The sequence below is a fragment of the Protopterus annectens genome, chromosome 4.part0, assembly GCF_019279795.1.
Source record: "Protopterus annectens isolate FY-2018-M chromosome 4.part0, PAN1.0, whole genome shotgun sequence".
NCBI classification, from domain to species: Eukaryota; Metazoa; Chordata; order Ceratodontiformes; family Protopteridae; genus Protopterus; species Protopterus annectens.
In genome coordinates this window covers 410,904,300-410,923,382 of record NC_056733.1, presented here as the reverse complement: position 1 = coordinate 410,923,382, position 19,083 = coordinate 410,904,300, and the positions used below count along the sequence as shown (strand labels likewise).

The 19,083-nt window shown below is 44.0% G+C and overlaps 1 protein-coding gene across 1 annotated transcript in view; it reads right to left on the bottom strand.

Moving 5' to 3' along the window:
- WSB2 (WD repeat and SOCS box containing 2) overlaps window positions 1-19,083 on the bottom strand; it is a 542,619-nt gene that overhangs the window by 241,364 nt on the left and 282,172 nt on the right. The window contains exon 6 of the mRNA XM_044068353.1: window positions 11,473-11,645. Within this exon, the coding sequence (XP_043924288.1) occupies window positions 11,473-11,645 (173 nt within the window). The remainder of the gene's footprint in view (window positions 1-11,472; window positions 11,646-19,083) is intronic.

Sequence of the window (19,083 nt, the reverse complement as noted above, 5' to 3'; positions counted from 1 at the left end):
AAAGATAGGCCCTTGTCAAGCATCTCAGTTAAGTATTGTAAACTCTGAGGAATATTGGGCTTTGCTGTGTGTCTATTCCTTGTGTTTGGGTTCCAAGCACAGAATCTCTTCCATTTATCAGCATAAGATTTTCTAGTACCAGGCCTTCTGGCTTCCAAAATGACATCCATCACAGGTTTACTGAGAGATGTGGTTTGAATAATTAGTTGATTAGCCATGCTGCTAGATTCAGAGTTTGGAGCTGAGTGTGCAGAATTTGATAGTTCTGCTGAGACAACAGATGAGGTGTTTGAGGCAAGTACCACGGAGGAAGATGTGACATATTCCTTAGAAGAGGGTACCAGTGTTGGCGAGGCCAGTCCAGAGCAATTAAAATAATTTTTTTTTTCCTGTCTGACTTTTAGTAAGACCTTGGAGAGTAGAGGCAGAGGGGGAAAGGCATAGACTGATAGGTTTTTCCAACTGAAGGATAGCGCATCCACTTTCCATGCTTTTTTGTGATGAGTTCTTGTGTAGAATTTGTCCAACTGATAGTTTTGGGGAGAGGCAAATAGATCTATGTCTGGGCTTCACTATTTCTGTGCTAACATGCTGAAGATTTGTGGATCCAGTTTCCATTCGTGTGGGTCCATAAGATTTCTGCTTAGGTCGTCTGCCAGAGTATTTTGCTTTCCTGGCAGGAACTGAGCTTGAAGATGTATTTGGTAAGTCAAGGACGACTAAAGAAACTCCAGCTCTAGTCAGTTGCTTACTGTCTACTCAGAGGCGATCTATGCCTGACATACAAGGCCATGTCTAACCCAGAATTGATGGACATGCTCCACCTCAGGAAATCCAAATCCCTTAGAGCTACACGGTCCAGGGACTTGAACCTCAGCACAGCAATAAATAGGACATGCTGGAGGGACATATACATATCCCAGAGGCTCCCCTCACTCTGGAACAGAATCCCAGTTCATGTTAGGCAGAATCCCTCACTGACCCTCTTCAAGAGGGATCTTGACAAGTGGATGGGAGATCGTAGGTTTACCCCTGGGATCTCTTCTGTGTCCCTGCTAGACAGAGGCACAGTAAACTAACCTTTAAGGACTGTTTTCTGTGACCTACTATACAGAGGCACAGTTAACTAATCTAAAAGGGAGGTGAAAGCCAAACACACTCTGGCTAGGCTTATAAATGCCTTAGGGCAGATAGCCTTGTATCTACCTATGAGCCTAAGGCTGTGTTCCACAAGGCCATGGCTAGTCTGCAAAGGGGGTAGGAATGGGTATCCTCCTGCTTGTTTATGTACCACATAACTGTGGTATTGTCCATCTTTATCAGTAGTTGTCCTGGATGAAGTAAGCCCTTGAAGGCTGTCAGAGCATTCTAAACAGTTAGCATTTCTTTCTGGTTGATATGTAGATGCATTTGGTTTTGGCTCCATTTGCCCTGAATGCATCTCCCTGCCAGGTGGGCCCCCCCAATCATAGTCTGATGTGTCTGTGGTTAGGGATTGGGTGGCAGGGGGTGGAGTGAATGACAGTCCCTTGTTTTGGTGACATCTCTGCCCACCAAAGAAACTCTTGTTGTAGGCAGGGAATGAGAGAAATCATTGTATCCAGGCTGTGACAATGTTGACTCCATAAACTTTTTAGGTACCACTGAAGTTTCCTCATACGAAGTCTCGCATATGGAATTAGTAGAATGCAGGATGCCATAAACCCCAAAGACTGCAGAATGTGTCTTGCAGATAACTGGGTTTTTGTTGCCATTTGTTTGAAGTATGTTGTCAATTGCATTTGTTTGTCTGGCAAGAGGTAAGCCATCTGGGCAGTTGTATTCAAGCTTGCACCCAGGAATGTAAATATTTGAGAGGGTACCAGTTGTGATTTCTTTTCATTTATGGTGTACCCTAGGCATGCTAGAAGCCTTTTTACAAATGCCAGATGTTGAAGAAGAGTGTCCTTGTCCTCTGCCTGAATGAGACAATCGTTCAGATAAGGATACATTTGAATGTTTCTTTGTCTGCAGAATGCAATTACTGGTGCCAGGCACTTTGTAAAGACCCTGAGTGCAGTAGATAAGCCAAAGGGCAGTGCAGAGAATTGGTAATGCAAAAAACCTGCTTTGAAGCGGAGGTATCTTCTGCAAGATTCCTTTATTGGGATATGCAGGCATGCCTCTTAAGTCGGGAGTTACAAACCAGGCATTGTTGCCTAGCATAGGCAGTAGCTGTTGTAAAGTCAGCATTTTGAATTTTGGAATGTCCAGGAACGTGTTCAGAATCGATAAGTCCAGTATTGGACGCCGTGATTTGTCTTTTCTGGGTACCAGGAAAAGTCTTGAATAAAATCCTTGTCCTTTTTCCTTTTCTGGCACCGGCTGAATGGCCCCCATATCCATGAGGGACATGACTTGGTTCTGGGCCTCTGCCCACTGGCTTTGTGGCAGATCTGGCCATCTGTTTGGAATTGGCAAAGTATGGAAATGAAATCTGTACCCCTGGGATACTATGTTTAATACCCACTTGTCCTGGGTAATTAACTGCCAATTATGAGCATGAAGTGCTAGTTTTCCCCCCAAGGGGGCTGTCAAAAGATAAGTGCTTGGAGATGGTAGAGGAAAGTCACTGAGACTGCTTACTGTAGGGTTGTGCTTTGTTACCTCCAGATTTGGAGGTGGAGGCAGCCCATTGCTTTGACCTGTAAGATCCCTGTGATTGATATCTGGAGCCTTTTGAGCACCTGGGTTTGCCCTGAGTGGCTCTGTTGGACACAGGAAAGGACCAATTCTTAGTAGGCCAGTGCCTACTGAACCTGGGTGGCTGCACTTGCAAGACATCTTTTACAGTTTGCATAGATTTATCTTTGTCTTCCATTTTCTTTAAAACCTCTTCTGCCTTATTACCAAAAAGACTATCATGCTGTAAAGGGGCATCCAACAATTTAGCTTTAACATGATCAGGCAGATTTTGCTCCTTGAGCCAGGCATGCCTTCTCATCACAGATCCAGTTACGGCGGCCCTGCAAGAGGCCTCCAAGGAATCAAAACCACATTGCAAAGTATGCTTTCCAACCTGTTCTGCTGAATGCAATAAATCCTGTAACTCTATTTTCCACATAATCAGAAATCAACATCATTTTCTGTTTCAGTAAGCCCATAACATGCTGTTGATATTTAAGCATATGAAACTGGCAGTTTAAAACCCTGATTGCCAAGGTTGCAGACGTATAAACCTTCTTACCCCATCTATCCAGCACTCTGGAATCTCTTTTCAGAAGGGGTAGGATTTTTGGCTGTAGAAGCCTTAACACCCTTGGGACCCTAAGAAATAGTCTCAGGATCAGCAGCAGGATTTTGAAAAGAAATTTGTGGAAGTCGGGAACCCTGTAATATCTGTCTGGCTTACTAGGAGCCGGAGGCAGGGAATCAGAAGCCATGCTTGATTCCGAGAACACATCAACAATGTCTAGTACAGAAGGTATTGCCAAAGGCCTATGCTGAGGAAGGAGAAGGAAATCCCTAAGCCTCTTTTTTGATTCAGAGAAGTCCTGACCCTCCCAGTGAAAATGTTCCCTTAAAGTATGCAAAGTCTCTCCAAAAGAGTAATCCTCAGGAGGAGATGCAGATGGGATGGATTCCTTTTCATGAGAATCCTCATAAAGGTGGAATAGAAAATTCCTGATCAGAAGAGGAATCAGAAGAAATGGAAACCTGATCTGAAGATTCATAATCAGTGCCTTGCCTAGGCCTCTTAGTAGGGGCGGGGTTGGGAACCCCTGATCAAGGTAATTAAATCCTCAGCCATTTTGATCATTTGTTTTTTAGGCATAGGGACCTGAGCACGTGGCTCATGCATCAGTTTTTTAGACATAGAAGTTGTTTTTTACCTTGTTTTTGTTGATGGCGTCGGTTTAATATAAAAATGTTGAGGCCTGAAAACACCCTCAGAAGCCGGTGCCTGCTCAGCGGCTCCGGAGCCATCCAAGGGAGACACATCCGCGGGTTCAATACTTTGCGAATCTCGCGGCATACCAGACTCCGAATGGGTCTCGGTAGAGGCCTGCGACTCAAAAGTAGCAGGTATCAGGGGCTGCGAAAGTGCCTCACTATGTACCGGCGACTGGCTTAGGAGAAGCTTCGTCGTCGGTTTTGGACCTTGATGGTCTGTCTTTTTCCTTGCGTTTTTTGTGAACTCCGGTAGTCGGGTTGCTAACAGACGACATTTCAGGGTAGTTAAATCTTGAACCAAAATATTTAGAAGCAAAAATATACCGACGCTTAATAGTGCACTGGTTAAATTTAGCACAAAACCGACAGCAAGGCACGTTGTGATCAGGATCAGGCAAGAAATACAGTACAAATGAAAATCCTTATGAGGTATTTGCTTCCCACAAGTATTGCAATTATTAACTTTTACTGATATCGGGAAGGAGCAAGAAAAAGTTTCCCCAACGGGGTACTTGGCTTTAGTTTGAAGACTTCGGTTTTGAAACTCGAAAATGAAAATTTCAGGAGTCGGCCGACCGACACTTGTGAACTGCTTCTGCTTCGTGCGGCAAGAAAGACCGATTAAAATGGCGTTGGCTGCACGTTTTATACCCCTGATGACCTGACGTTATGGAAGAGGAGACAGCAACTGACACAGGACCCAAGACTTTGTTATTCAGGCCGACTGAGGGCAACCTGCCAGCAAATTACCCAAATGTAATGACTGCAACAGTGAAACACAAAGAACATCAAAGCAGTCAACTTGACAGATTTCATATCAGGGAGAGGCAGGCCAGGCAGGTGACAAAAGGTCCTCAACAAGCTCCAGTACCTAGGGAGGTTGAACTAGATAAGGCCACAGGAAGGGAAACCACACTTGGCAAAGTCAGAATAGGGTAATGAGGATAATCTTGCTCTTCTCCAGTAATGCTTTCTGAATAAACTTTGGGATTACAGGAGATGCAGGACAGGTATACAGTAGACCAAAAGGCCAATCATGAACCAGAGAGACTCTTGGTGACTCTTCTCTGGGGGGGAAATAGGGCAAAGTACCTAATGCACTTGGTGTTGAGGGGGGAAGAGAAAGTACAGTTGTGTACACTTACCATAAATGTAGATGTTCGAGTGCAGGTCCGGGTGGTGACGTAGCCGCATTGCTGTGGAAAAACCGGAAGTATTTTCGGCTTTTCCACGGCAATTAAATTAGCGTTTCGCAATCGCAAAACGGGACTTTTAAAGTCCCACGCTTGGTGACTGCGGGAAGCGGGATGAAAGGCCTCAACCCGTGAGTGTCCCGCTGACAACGGGACGGGTGGCAACCGTAATGCAAAGTCTCTCCAAAAGAGTAATCCACAGGAGGAGATGCAGATGGGATGGATTCCTCTGCATCAGAATCCTCAAAGTGGAATAGAAAATTCCTGATCAGAAGAGGAACCAGGAGAAATGTAAACTTGATCTGAAGATTCATAATCAGTGCCTTGCCTAGGCCTCTTAGCAGTAGGGGTTGGGAACCCCTGATCAAGGTAATTAAACCCTCAGCCATTTTGATCATTTTTTTTTAGGCATAGAGGCCTGAGCACATGGCTCATGCATCAGTTTTTTAGACATAGAAGTTGTTTTTGAATTTGTTTTTGTTGATGGCGTTGGTTTAACATAAAAATGTTGAGGCCTGAAAACACCCTCAGAAGCCAGTACCTGCTCAGCGGCTTTGGACCCATCCAAGGGAGAGACATCCGTGGGTTCAATACTTTGCGAATCTCGCGGCATACCGGACTCCGAATGGGTCTCGGTAGAGGCCTGCGACTCAAAAGTAGCGGATATCAGGGGCTGCGAAAGTGCCTCACTAAGTACCAGCAAACTGGCGACTGGCTTAGGAGAAGCTTCGTCGTTGGTTTTGGACCTCAACGGTCTGTCTCTGTTTTTTCCTTGTGTTTTTTGTGAATTCCAGTAGTCAGATTGCTAACCGACGACATTTCAGGGAAGTTAAATCTTGAACCAAAATATTTAGAAGCAAAAATATACCGACGCTTAATAGTGCGTTGGTTAAATTTAGCACAAAACCGACAGCAAGGCACGTTGTGGTCAGGGCCTAGGCAAGGAATACAGTACAAATGAAAATCCTTATGAGGTATTTGCTTCCCACAAGTAATGCAATTATTAACTTTTACTGACATCGGTAAGGAGCAAGAAAACATTTCCCCAATGGGGTACTTAGCTTTAGTTTGAAGTCTTCAGTTCTGAAACGAAAATTTCAGGAGTCGGCCGACCGGCACTTGCGAACTGCTTCTGCTTCAGGCACCGCAAGGCAAGAAAGACCGATTAAAATGGCGGCTGCATGTTTTATATCCCTGACTACCTGACGTCATGGAAGAGGAGATAGCAACCGACGCAGGACCCAAGACTTTGTTATTCAGGCCAACTGAGGGCAACCTGCCACCAGATTACCCAAATGTAATGACTGCAACCATGAAACATGAAGAAAATCATGGACTAGAGCATCTCTGGGTAATAGTCCCTGAAGGGGAATTAGGGCAAAAACCTGCTGCATTTGCTTTTAAGGGGAGAGGCAAAATGATTGCAGCAAGGGTTACTCCACTTGCAGAAAACCATATTTGCCACTGTTAGAGAGACCACTTGTGAGGCATCAGAAGAGTACCGCTGAGCCTGTCTGCCATACATTGCCGCAAAAAAAGCAGTCTGAGGATACTGCCCACTGCCAACCTCTCACTGCTTCTCAGCAAAGGGGGAAAGATCTGGATCCCCCTTGCTTGTTGATATACCAAACTACCAACATATTGCCCGTCTGGATAGCAATTGTCCCCAGAGGAACTAACTTCTGAAGTGCCTGCAACACTAAAAGGACCGCTCTCATGTCTATGACATTTATATACAAATTGGTCTCTTCTGGGGACCACTTGCCTTGAAGAGACCATCCCAAGAAATGCCCGCCTGCCCACCCCAACTGGGAGGCATCCGTGGTCAATGTGGTGATTGGGACAGGAAGGATAAAGGGATGTCCTAGACAAACATCGTCAGACTGTATTCACCTCAGTAGGGATTCTTTGTAAAACCAAGCTAGTTTTATAGGGTGTTGTAAAGGCTGCCAATGAAAGGACCATTGTACTGCTACAGCCCATTAGAGAATTTGCATGTGAAGGCGAGCTGTAGGTATCAAGGTGATTGCAGCAGCCATCAATCCTAGGGCTTTGAAAATCAACTTTGCTGGGGAGAGGGGTGAGAAAGAACCTATCTGACATGCAATCTTATGGCAAGAACTCTGTTTTGTGGTAAGAGAGCGAGACAATTGTACCTAGGGTAGCCTCTACAAACTCCAAGACTTGAAATGGTTGTAGGTGGGATTTTGAAAGACTGATCTAGACAATGCCTGGTTGTAGTGGTAATGAGCCAGTCATCTAAATAACGAAACACTCTGATTCCATGCAGTCTTAGTTGGGCTGCTACCACTGACATACATTTGGTGAACATCCTGGGGGCTGTGGTGAGGCCAAAGGGCAGGCCTCTGAAATGGTAATGACTGGCTCCAAGCCAGAAGCATAAGTATCTTTGAGAGTGCCTGTTCATTTTGATATGATAGTATGCATCTTGAAGATCTATGGAGCACATCTTGTTGCGTTTCTGTAAAAGAGGCAGAATGGACTGAACCGTGACCATCTGGAACTTGGAAGTCTTTAAGAACTGGTTCAGATAACAGAGATCCAAGATGGTCTCAGTTCTCCTGTTTTCTATGGCACTAAAAAGAACCTTAAATAAATTCAGGATCCTCTGGTCTGGAGGAAACTCTTGGATGACTCTCTTGTCTAGCAGCTTTTGAACCTCTGGAGTGGCTGAATCCCAAAGACTGGGTGGAACATCAGGGAGATGCTTTATTTTCATTGGGAAAATTTGTAAAAAGGGAATGAAATATCCTCTGGATATAATCCTTTGCACCCGTGAGTCTTCTGTGATGGCTTTCTGGGTGTTTAAATGCAGGGATAAGCAGCCCCAACTGCTTCCAGAGACAAACAGTCAGGCAACCTTTCAGCTGCCCTGAAAGGGCCTGTCCGAGAAGGAATCTCAAGACCCTTGATTTTGTAGACCCCCTCTGCATCATGGGTGGCATCTTCCATTATAATTATTTCGCCCTCTGCCGCTGGAAGAAAAATCTCTGTATGATTCTTGAAAAGACCCTTGAGATTTTCTTAACCACTTCTTTTTACCACCATGCTGATTCCTAGAAAAAGGTCTCTATGGGGTAGAAATACAGATTCCTACAGCAGATAAGGTCTTTCTGTGTCTAACAATTGTCCCAAACAAGGAAGATCCATCAAATGGGGGTATTGGTGAACAATATTTTAAAGGACTCTGCAAAAATCGCACAGCCTCTCCAGGCATGTCTCCTAATGGTTATGCTCAAACAGGCAACCAGTGAGGACCCCTCAGCTGCATGCAAGATTAATCTCATGGACGCATTCGATACTGACTACATGGTGGTCAGTCATAAAGAAAGATTTTTGTTCATCTACAGACATGAACCCATGGGTAGAATTAGACAGTTCCTTAACTACGTCCTTCTGTAACCTAACAAAGTGTGCCAGGTAGTTAAATGACAGTAAATCAAACGTCGATGAGGAAAAGACTCACTTCCCATACCTGTCCAACTTCCTAGACTCTGTATTAGGGGGATGATCACTGGAGCTCTGCTCAGCTAGCTTCTTGATGGTGGCTGCTGCAACAACCATGGCATCCACAGGGATTTCGTCCAATACTGTCTGTCTGTAGGGGCAATCAAAATCTTATCTGGGCATCTAGGGATCAGTTTTACGGCATCCAGTTCCTTCCATGCCTGGTGGGAGACAAGATCTGTAAGCTCATCTGCTGAGGGGGTAAAAAAGGACTTAGATGGGCCAGACCCAAAAGCTTCAAGGAACACAGTTCCCTCCTGGGAAGGGGTTTGGGATGACCAACCAACTTTCTGGTGTAGGACTTCTAAAATGTCTCCAATGGAGACATCTTCAGGGGGCGATCTAGGGGGACTCTTCCCTTTCATCGAAAAAGGTGTTTCTGTGAGGGATTCCTGTGAGGAATCCACGTGCCTACTTTTACACGACCTCTTTCAGGGGACCTCTTCAGTGGGATGCTCTGGAGAAGTATCTGAAGAGGCAGGGAGCTCCCTAACTGGAAATGCCAGGAAGCTCATACTGGCTGGCTGTCCCTGGGGAGAGGATGAGTAGACTCAAACACAGGATCAGAAAGGGGAACAGGAATTGGATCCAAAGATATAACAGAAGAAACTGCTTTCAGATGAGAGAAAACCCTCTCCACCACCTCGAAGGCATAGCGACCAGGAGAAGTAGAGGAAAATCCAACAGGAGCAGAAACTCTTGCAGACAATCCAAGGCTTGCCCCGACCCTCCACTCCGAGGAAGGAGACAGATGACAATAACCCCATCTGGATCTGTGTTCAGAGAAAATTTCTGTTCTTATCCATCCCTAGTTTGAAAAGGCTTCGGAAGGACCTGACAGAAGAGGAGCCTGGAGGTGGTCTGGAAGACTTCTTGGGAGTCTCCTGAAGAATGGGATACCTCAGTCTCGTGGAAACTGGCTCCAGGGAGAATCATGGGCTTTGGAGCTGAGGAGATTTCAAAATTGTAGGCATCGGATCTGAGGGCTTTGGATCAGAGCTTTTAGAAATTTTATTGGTGGTCAAAAGCCAAAGCAGACTTGGGAGACCTTGTGGGGGGGGGGGGGGGCATTTTCTGTGCTCCCTGAGCTCATTAGATTTATGTGGGGGGGTTTGAGCCCCTGATGTTGATGTAAGGCCCTTGAGAACCTGCTTGTTCCTTCTATCACTAACAGGCCTACTGTTAAATCCAGCACAAATACTACAAGAATTGTCCAGGTGTGCGGGGCCTAAACAATAAACTCACTCCCTATGAGCATCTGAGTTGTGTATCTTATGCCCACAGAAAGTGCACTTTTTAACAACACTTGTCTTTTCAGCCATACTGTAAGAGAAAACATGCGTCAGAAAGCCAGACAGTTGCAGAAGAAAAGGACATTTTTTTTTATTATCTACAAGAAAAGATTTATACCAACAATGGTATAACTAAAATACCTCAAAGCGAGGTACATAATGAGAAGAAAGGTTACCAACAATGGTAACTAAGATTACCAAGAAAAAAATTTTAATTTGGTAAGTATACAGGTCTAGATAGAGGGTAAGTGAGATACTAGTATACAAGTGAATGGTTAGAAGAAAAAATATAACTTTTTAAACTCATTAAACCCCAAATGAGCTCCAGAGATCACAACCCTGCTAGAACTGTACAGTGGCAAACGAGACCCAAGGTAATTCAGTGGTCACGGGCATTATGGGTAAAGGGAAGAGTTCAAGAGTCGGATCCTAGAATCTAGAGTAATGTGACAGAGTTGGATCAGAGGATCGGATCCGAACCCATTCATTAAGGAATAATGAAAATGACATCAGATCTCATGGCTACAGTCACTTAAACTCCATCCCTTGGTGCTTGTGTGAATTCATCTGAGATAGTCAACTGATCAATCAATAGTAAAGGCCCACTTTAAAGGGGAGGGGGCATTGGACAAAAGGGTAGCAGAACAGAGTAATGCCCCCTCCCAGACAAGCTGTTAGAGACCTGAGTTTGACAAGCTAACCTGAATCTGAGGGATGGCTGGGGAGGTGGTGGTTTCAAGCAGTCGCTGGCCTGCTCTCATTCCTGGGTTGGGTAGGGATAATGACAACTCAAGGGCTGACCTCAGGTAAAGGCTTAGAGGAAATGCAGACTTTTGGGTCAAATTACCTGCAACAGACTCCGTCGACATATTAGCAGCACATGGGCAATTACACACACACCCCAACATGCAGCATGAATACTGCACTTGAACATTAAATGGGAGCAAGGACACAAATGATGACCCCATAAGTATTACTCAAATGGAACTTGTCCCATCAGTGAAAAGTGAATACTTATCAGGAAATCAAGCAAGTGTTCTGCTGGAGGTGGAATTTTGAAAAAGGGACCAAAACAGTCAAGGCAGCAAAAAAAAAGAGAGAGAGAGACAGACTAACACATCAACAGGGGAACAGCAACAATCATGGCAAAACCAGTGATAAAATTTCTTAATCATATCATGTCCAGTAGCGAATAAACTAAAGTATCATGCTTAATAGACAATTTACAACAGTTTCATTATACAAAAAGTTACAAACATGAAACAATCACAGCTTAAGCAATCACACAGGCTGTTTAGCATTCATCTGGAGTGCTTTTTAATGGGTTTACTTCTCTTGAATCTGCTACATAAATTATTTTTCAAAAGATACTTTATGAATGGCTGAATAAGTCCTTAAGAACAACAATTTAAAATTCAGGTAGAGTTGAATGGTGCACACTTCTTAAAAGCTGAATTCTGTACGATATATGTAAAACATCACACTCTACTGATGTAATGGAATGCAATGGCTAACACTGTACTTACTTTAACTTTGTCAAAGACTCTCCAGTGTACGGATCCCATACAATTACATGTGCATCATATGACGCTGTGGCTAACAGTGCACCATCAGGTGAGAAGTCGCAAGATACTACACTGCTTTCATGTCCCTTCAGTTTCCTTATTAATTTATAAGATCGCATACTCCACAGAAGTACCTGAAAAAAAAGCATTTGTATGCATTAAAATAACTTCACAATGGAATTCAGTAAGAAAATAAACTGAAAGCCAATTAATATACTCAAACAGCATCCCACATTTGAGCAATATTTAAGTATGTGTTTAAAACTTAATAATGTAGACAAGGCTGTTGAGCCTAAAAGTTGCCTTCCACATGGCTAATGACTGAATTAAAGGGCAATCTACTTTGGGTCTGAAAAGTTAACCAACCATCCCATAGAAACATATTTCCTTCTTTATAAAGAGGATGTCACCTTGATTATCTGTCACCTGGCGTAGTGAACAGACTGCAATGTACTTTGCTGGAGTAATAGCTGCAATGTTTTTTTACATACCTAACTTCAACAGACTAAAGTATAATAACTCTGGCAACTAAAGATGCATTTTTTTGACATCCCTATGCTGTAAAATGGCAGTTAACCCCTCCTTCAGTTCTGAATTAAATTTTGTGTGGAGTTATAATTAGCCATGAATATCCCCCCATGAAAGACAAAGTAAACAGGAAACCAAAGCCGACAAATTCAGCACCAGTCAAGCTACAAGGCTAAAGAAGGCTTACCTGACAAGGTACAGCCTGTGGGCAAAGGCAAAAATTATGACAAAGAAATGTGCCTAGGAAGAATCTGCTCATTAACTGAAGACGACAAATTAAAATCATAGTGATGGATTTTAATGATATTCCGTTGAGACCAGAGACCTAAGATTTGAGTTCTGACAGCACTTTTTTGATTAATACTGCAGCATTCAAAATGTACCAAAAGGGGCCACAGCATTTTTGCTCTCAGTTGTTCTGGCAAGAATATCCTCTCAACTCATAACTCTACAGTTGGAAAGCCCATCTCCTCCTGCAGATTAATTTTTTATATAACTTACAATTTAACTTTTTCTCCTCTCTCTCTCTCTCTCTCCACTATTCAAGAAAAGTATACTCTAATCCAGCTTTCCTAAGCAGACCATCTGTACAGCTGGACTGGACTCTGCATTTCTTTATGAACTGTGGTCACTGTATCTTGAAAGGCTAAACCTTTTGTTCTGCAAGACACCGTAGCCCTTCTTTTCCCATGGATAACTAATCTTCCTCAGTATAACAAGTAAAGACAGATAGATCAGGTTATCAGGAAAAGTTACCACATTATACTATTTCTGTCAACCACATAGTTTTACTGAAGTTGAAATTTCTTGTGCAAATAAAATGGCAATTATACCGAAACAATGCATTTACCCGAAGGCAAGCTAGTTTCTCAGTACTTAAACTGATCTGGGAGTGATGCTCTGCTTCCTTTCCCAATGCATCTAAATTTCAAATGTTCCAAATCCCAGCAAGAACAACTCTTATGTAAAGGAAGATAATTGCATTTTAATATACACCAAAATGTTATCCAATAAAAGCCTTCAGAAATGTTTAGGGACTTACTATGTTTAAAGTATATGACTCATGAGGAGAGTGCAGTTAATCATATGGAAAGAGGGGTTTTTAAATACATGAAAGTTATCCACTGTTCCTAAATACATGAAGGATAGATCTGTGTTGTCTGCTTCTCTCCTATGGGAGGATCTTCGAATTACAGTCAGAACCAACTTCGGCCATACTCAAGCTTCAGATCAAGTACCCAGGCTCCTCCCCTTACTCATAATCCCCTGTAAGGAGAAGTTACCTCGGATTGAGCTTGCCCCCAATACCAGAGAACTAAGACTGTCCCCAGACTTGCTGCCTACCTGGACCTGGCTAAGGGATTTGATACAATACCCTACTTGGGTATAGTTGACAAACTCACCAAACTGGGCATAAACCCCTACATCCCTCATTGGCTTACAGACAAGACCCAAAAAGTCAGGATTGGTGAGACCACCTCCACTAAGATACTGGTCACTAGCGAGGTACCTTAGGGCTCAGTCGTGGGACCGTTCCTATTTGGCATCTATTTCTCAGAGGTCAAGGGTAATGTTAAAGGCCTTTGACTGACCAAGTTCGCACATGGCTGCAAATCTGGAGCTACCGCTGATTCCCCCATAACACAAACATCTTACAAGAGGGTCTAACAAAGACAAATGACTAGTACCAAAGTCATGAATTACAACTCAATGCCAAGAAGTGCATTATTGTGCCTTCTGGGGAAACTGCCACCAAAGCTAATTACTCCATCAAAAAGACCCCCCCCCCAAAAAAAAAGCTGGCCTAGTAGTTAGGGATCTGTGAATATATGTACACAGTAAACTGGCCATTTGCCAACATCTGGCCAAGGTGGCAGGAAAATCATTCTATATCACCCAACTTATAAGTAAGGGCATGGCATCCAAGTCCAAGGAAGTCACAGGGCCTCTTTATTGGGCCCTCATCAGACCCATCATGGAGTATAATGCCCCCTTCAGCATGTAACTGACTAGACATATGCAACAGCTGGAATGTCCACAAAGGTAACTTACCTGGAAAATCCAGGATATAAACACACTGTCCTATAAGGATCACCTTAAAGCCCTATCTTTGTATTCTGTCTCCTACAGGTTACTAAGAGGTGATCTAGCATACAAGACAACATCAGAACCAGCTCTAACTGACTTTTTGAACATCCACAAAATGAAGTGAATCAGAACCACTACAGCAGAGGATTTAAATTTTGCTTGTGACGTAAACAAGACATGCTGGTGAGACAGATACGTCTCTCAAAGGATCCCCTTGCTCTGGAACAGGCTCCCCATCCATGTGAAACACAGTCCATCACCAACCCTATTTAAGTGCAACCTTGTCCAAAGAATGGGAAGTCGTAAATTCACCCCAGGTCTGCCTCCCATGGCTCTAATAGACAGAGACAGACAGTAATGCTCAAATTAACATACCCATCCACATAACCTCTAAACATGTCCCCTCCTAATAAATGCCCATGATACACAGGGATGCAATCGGGTTGGATTGCACAGTCAGGCTTATAAAGCCCTGGTGGTCGTTAGGCTAGTATATACCTATGGATCTATGAACAACTTGGGAAGAAAGCCTGAACCACCTAGCCATCACTGGAACTGGAGAAAAGTACAGTTTTGTACCTACCATAAATGTAGATGTTCGAGGATCCACATTGCTGCAGTCATAACCTGTGGGTAGTCCGCTGTCCTCGGTCGGCCCGAATACCAAAGAGTTAGGCTGGCGTCGGTCATGGGCGCCCGGAGCTGACGTCAGTACGTAGTAGTACTTAAGCGCATGACCGACGCCATATCCTCAGTCTTTCTTGCCCCAGACGTCAGAAGGCCTTAAAAAAGAAAGGCCAGAGCCAAAATAGTAAATACCCAACAACCACAAGTTAGAGAATAACAATTATCCCCAAGGAATAACAGTAACCCCAACCTACAGAGGGGAAGGAGGGAGGGAAAATAGGACTGTAGCAATGTGGATCCTCGAACATCTACATTTATGGTAGGTACAAAACTGTACTATGTTCTTCGTCTCACATTGCTGCAGTCATAACCTGTGGGTAGAATCCCAAAGCAAAGGAAAAGGGAGGCTGGTAAACTAAAAAGCATTAGGAGCTGCTAACATGCCCTGTAAGACTGCAGTGGCAAACCCAGCCCTAGACTTGGAATAAAGAGGGAGATGGTAATGCTTAGTAAAAGTGTGAACTGAACTCCAAGTAGCTGCCTCCAAAATATCCTTAGTAGCTACCCCCCTCAAAAAGGCAGTAGATGTGGCAGTAGCCCTAGTGGAATGAGGTCTGATCTCAGCGGGAACATTTTTCCCATGATGAGAATAACAAAAAGCAATACATTGACCAATCCACTTAGAAATAGTCTGCTTTGAAACAGCTTTCCCTTGTGAACCCAAAGCAAAGGAAACAAATAACTGTTGAGTCTGTCTGAACTCTTTAGTTCTGCTCAAATAATAACGCAGCTGCCTGTGGATATCCAAAGAATGCAAGACTTTTTCCCCCCTATTTTGGGGATCAGCATAAAAAGTAGGCAAATGGATAGACTGGTTCAAGGCCACATTGGAAATCACTTTTAGCATAAAAGTAGGGTTAGTACGCAAAGAAACTCTATCCTTATGGAAAATCAGAAAGGGTTCAACAGCCATGAGAGCCTGCAATTCAGATACCCTCCTAGCAGAAGTAATGGCCAACAAAAAAGCAGTCTTCCAAGACAAAAACTTCAATTCAGATGTAGCTGCAGGTTCAAAAGGAGGTAAAGTAAGCTTCTCCAACACAAAATTGAGATCCCAGGAAGGAGTAGGAGCTCTACGTGGGGGTCTTATATTCTTCGCCCCTCTAAGAAATTGCTTAAACAAAGGGTGAGAAAATAAAGGAGGGTCACAATCATAGTGAGCAGAAATGGCTGCAGCATGAACCTTCACAGAGGAGAAAGACAAACCCTTGTCTAGTAATTCAGTAAGGTACTGTAGTGTAAAACTCAAATTAGGCACCGACACATCAAAGCCCTTTGTTGTGCTCCAAAGAAAAAATCTCTTCCATTTATCAGCATAAACTTTTCTAGTGCTGGGCCGCCTGGCTTCCAAAATGACATCTAAAACCTGTTGAGGAAGCTGAGACCCCACAGGCTCTAAAACAGAATACGCCAGGCTGTTAGATGCAGGGACTGCACCCTGACATTGAGCAAATGATTGCTTGACTGGGACAACAAGTGAGGCAGCTGTGGCAAAGGCCAAGGAGGCTCCTGAATTAAACTCCTCAGCAGAGGATACCAGTGCTGACGTGGCCAATCTGGTGCTATCAGAATCATGCAAGACTTGTCCCGCCTGACTTTCAAGAGTACCTTGGGAAGGAGAGGCAGAGGAGGGAAAGCATAGACGTGAAGGTTGTTCCAACTGAAAGATAGAGCATCCACTTTCCAAGCTTTTGGGTGAAACATCTTTGTGCAAAATTTTGGCAGTTGGAAATTTAGAGGAGAAGCGAACAGATCTATGTCTGGAGTTCCCCAAGCCACTGTCAACTGTTGGAATACCTGAGGATCCAATTTCCACTCGTGGGGATCCACAATTTGTCTGCTCAATACATCTGCTAGGGAGTTCTGTGCTCCTGGCAGAAACCGTGCTTGAAGAGTGATGTGCAAACTCAGAGCAGTCTCCCACAATATCATTGCTTGTTTGCAAAGAGGGTAAGAATGGGTTCCCCCCTGCTTGTTGATGTACCACACGACTGTTGTGTTGTCTGTTCGAATCAACACCTGTCCTGGGTGAAGTAGGCCCTTGAAAGCCATCAGGGCAAACTGGACTGCTAACATCTCCTTCATGTTGACATGCAAATGCTGTAGTCTGGGAGGCCACGTGTGTCTTGAATCCATTTCCCATTGAAGTGTGCTCCCCAAGCCAAGTCTGAGGCATCCATTGTTATGATCTGACTCGCCTCTGGTCGGGTCACAGAGCGCCCCTTGTTTAGGTGACATTCCTGCGCCCACCACAAGAATTCCTTCTGGATGCAAGGTATTATCCGAATGACAGTGTCCAAATCGTGGCAGTGTTGAGTCCATACACTTTTGAGATACCATTGTAGCTTCCTCATATGCAGTTTGGCATTGGGAAGTACTAGAATACAAGATGCCATGAACCCCAAGGCTTGAAGGACTGTCCTTGCAGTCAGCCTGGACAGTACTGATAATTGCTGGAAGTATAGGTGAAGAGTTCTTTGTTTGTCCGGGGTCAGAAAAGCCATCTGAGAAGCTGTATTCAGTCTCACACCCAGAAAGCACATGTCCTGAGAGGGTACTAGACTGGACTTTGTTTCGTTCACAGAATACCCCAGGCACCTTAAGACTGCCATTACATACTGTAGATGCTGAAGTAACTTGTCTTTGTCTTGAGCCAGAATCAGGCAATCGTCCAGATAAGGATAAATTTGTATTCCCCTCTGTCTGAAGAAAGCTATTACAGGAGCCAGAACTTTTGTGAACACCCTGGGCAGTAGATAAACCAAAGGGCAATGCAGAGAACTGATAATGAGAAGTACCAGCCGAAATCGCAGGAATCTCCTGCAGCTGGGCCTGATAGGAATGTGAAGATAGGCCTCTTTGAGATCCAGAGTTACCATCCAGTGATCTTTGCCTAGCATAGGCAGAAGTTGTTGTAATGTTAACATCTTGAACTTTGGAATGTCTAGGTAGGTATTGAGAATGGACAAATCCAGAATTGGCCTCCAAGTGTTTCCTTTCTTTGGCACTAGGAATAGACGGGAATAAAACCCTAGGCCTACTTCTGACGGAGGTACCACCTGGATTGCTCCCATCTGAAAAAGCAAAGAAATTTGTTCCTGAGCCTCCAACCTTTGCTGAGGAGGTACATCTGGCATGCCTTTGAAAGGAGGAAAAGTGTGAAAATAAAACTTGTAACCTTGATTTATTATTTCCAACACCCATTTGTCCTGGGTGACCAAATGCCAGTTTTGTTTGAAAAGTGCCAACTTTCCTCCTAGAGGAGCTGCCAGAAAAGAAGGGTCTGGCAGCTGAAGATACAGGTCATTGGGTTTGTTTACGAAAAGGCTGACCCCTGCCCTCACCTGAAGACTGTGCAGGAGAACTCCAAGTCCTAGGCCTGAAAGAACCCTGAGTGTGAGCCCTGCCCCTACCACGTCTAGACCTGCCCTTAGACTGAAAATCCGAAGAAGGGTAGGACCATCCTCTAGCAGGCCAATTCCTGCTAAACTTAGGGGGCTGCACTTGTAAAAAAATCCTTAACCGTCTGCATAGACTTAGCTTTATCTTCCATCTTTTTCAAAACTGACTCCACAGGGGAACCAAAAAGAACTTCAGATTGAAGAGGAGCATCCAAAATCCGAGCTTTAACATGCTCTGACAAATTTTGATCCTTAAGCCAGGCATGTCTACGAATAACTGAACCAGTAGCAGACACCCTGGATGAAGCCTGAAGAGCATCGAAGCCACACTGCAAGGAATGTTTACCAACTTGATCAGAAGCATGAACCAACTCCTGCAATTCCTTACACTCTATACCCTCAGATAAAGCATCCACCTTAGATTTCAATTGACCCAACAAAAAATTCTGGTATTTCAGCATATGAAACTGGCAATTTAAAGCTCTCATAGCTAACGTAGAAGAGGTGTACACTTTTTTCCCCCACCTATCCAATGCTCTAGAATCTTTATCCAAAGGAACTGGATTCTTAACCACAGAAGCCCTGACACCCTTCGGCCCTTGAATAATAGTTTCCGGGTCAGCCCTAGGACTCTTATACAAATATTTATGTGCCTCTGGAACTCTGTAATACCTGTCTGGTTTGACAGGGGCAGGGGGTAAAGAATCAGGATTAAGTGAAGCTTCAGAAAAAACATCCTGAACAACATCCAAGACAGGGGGAATAGCCAAAGGCCTATGTTGTGGCAAAAACAAAAATTCCCTAAGCCTTTTTCGAGAATCTGAAAAATCCTGACCTTCCCACTTGAAATGTTCCCTCATGGAATGCA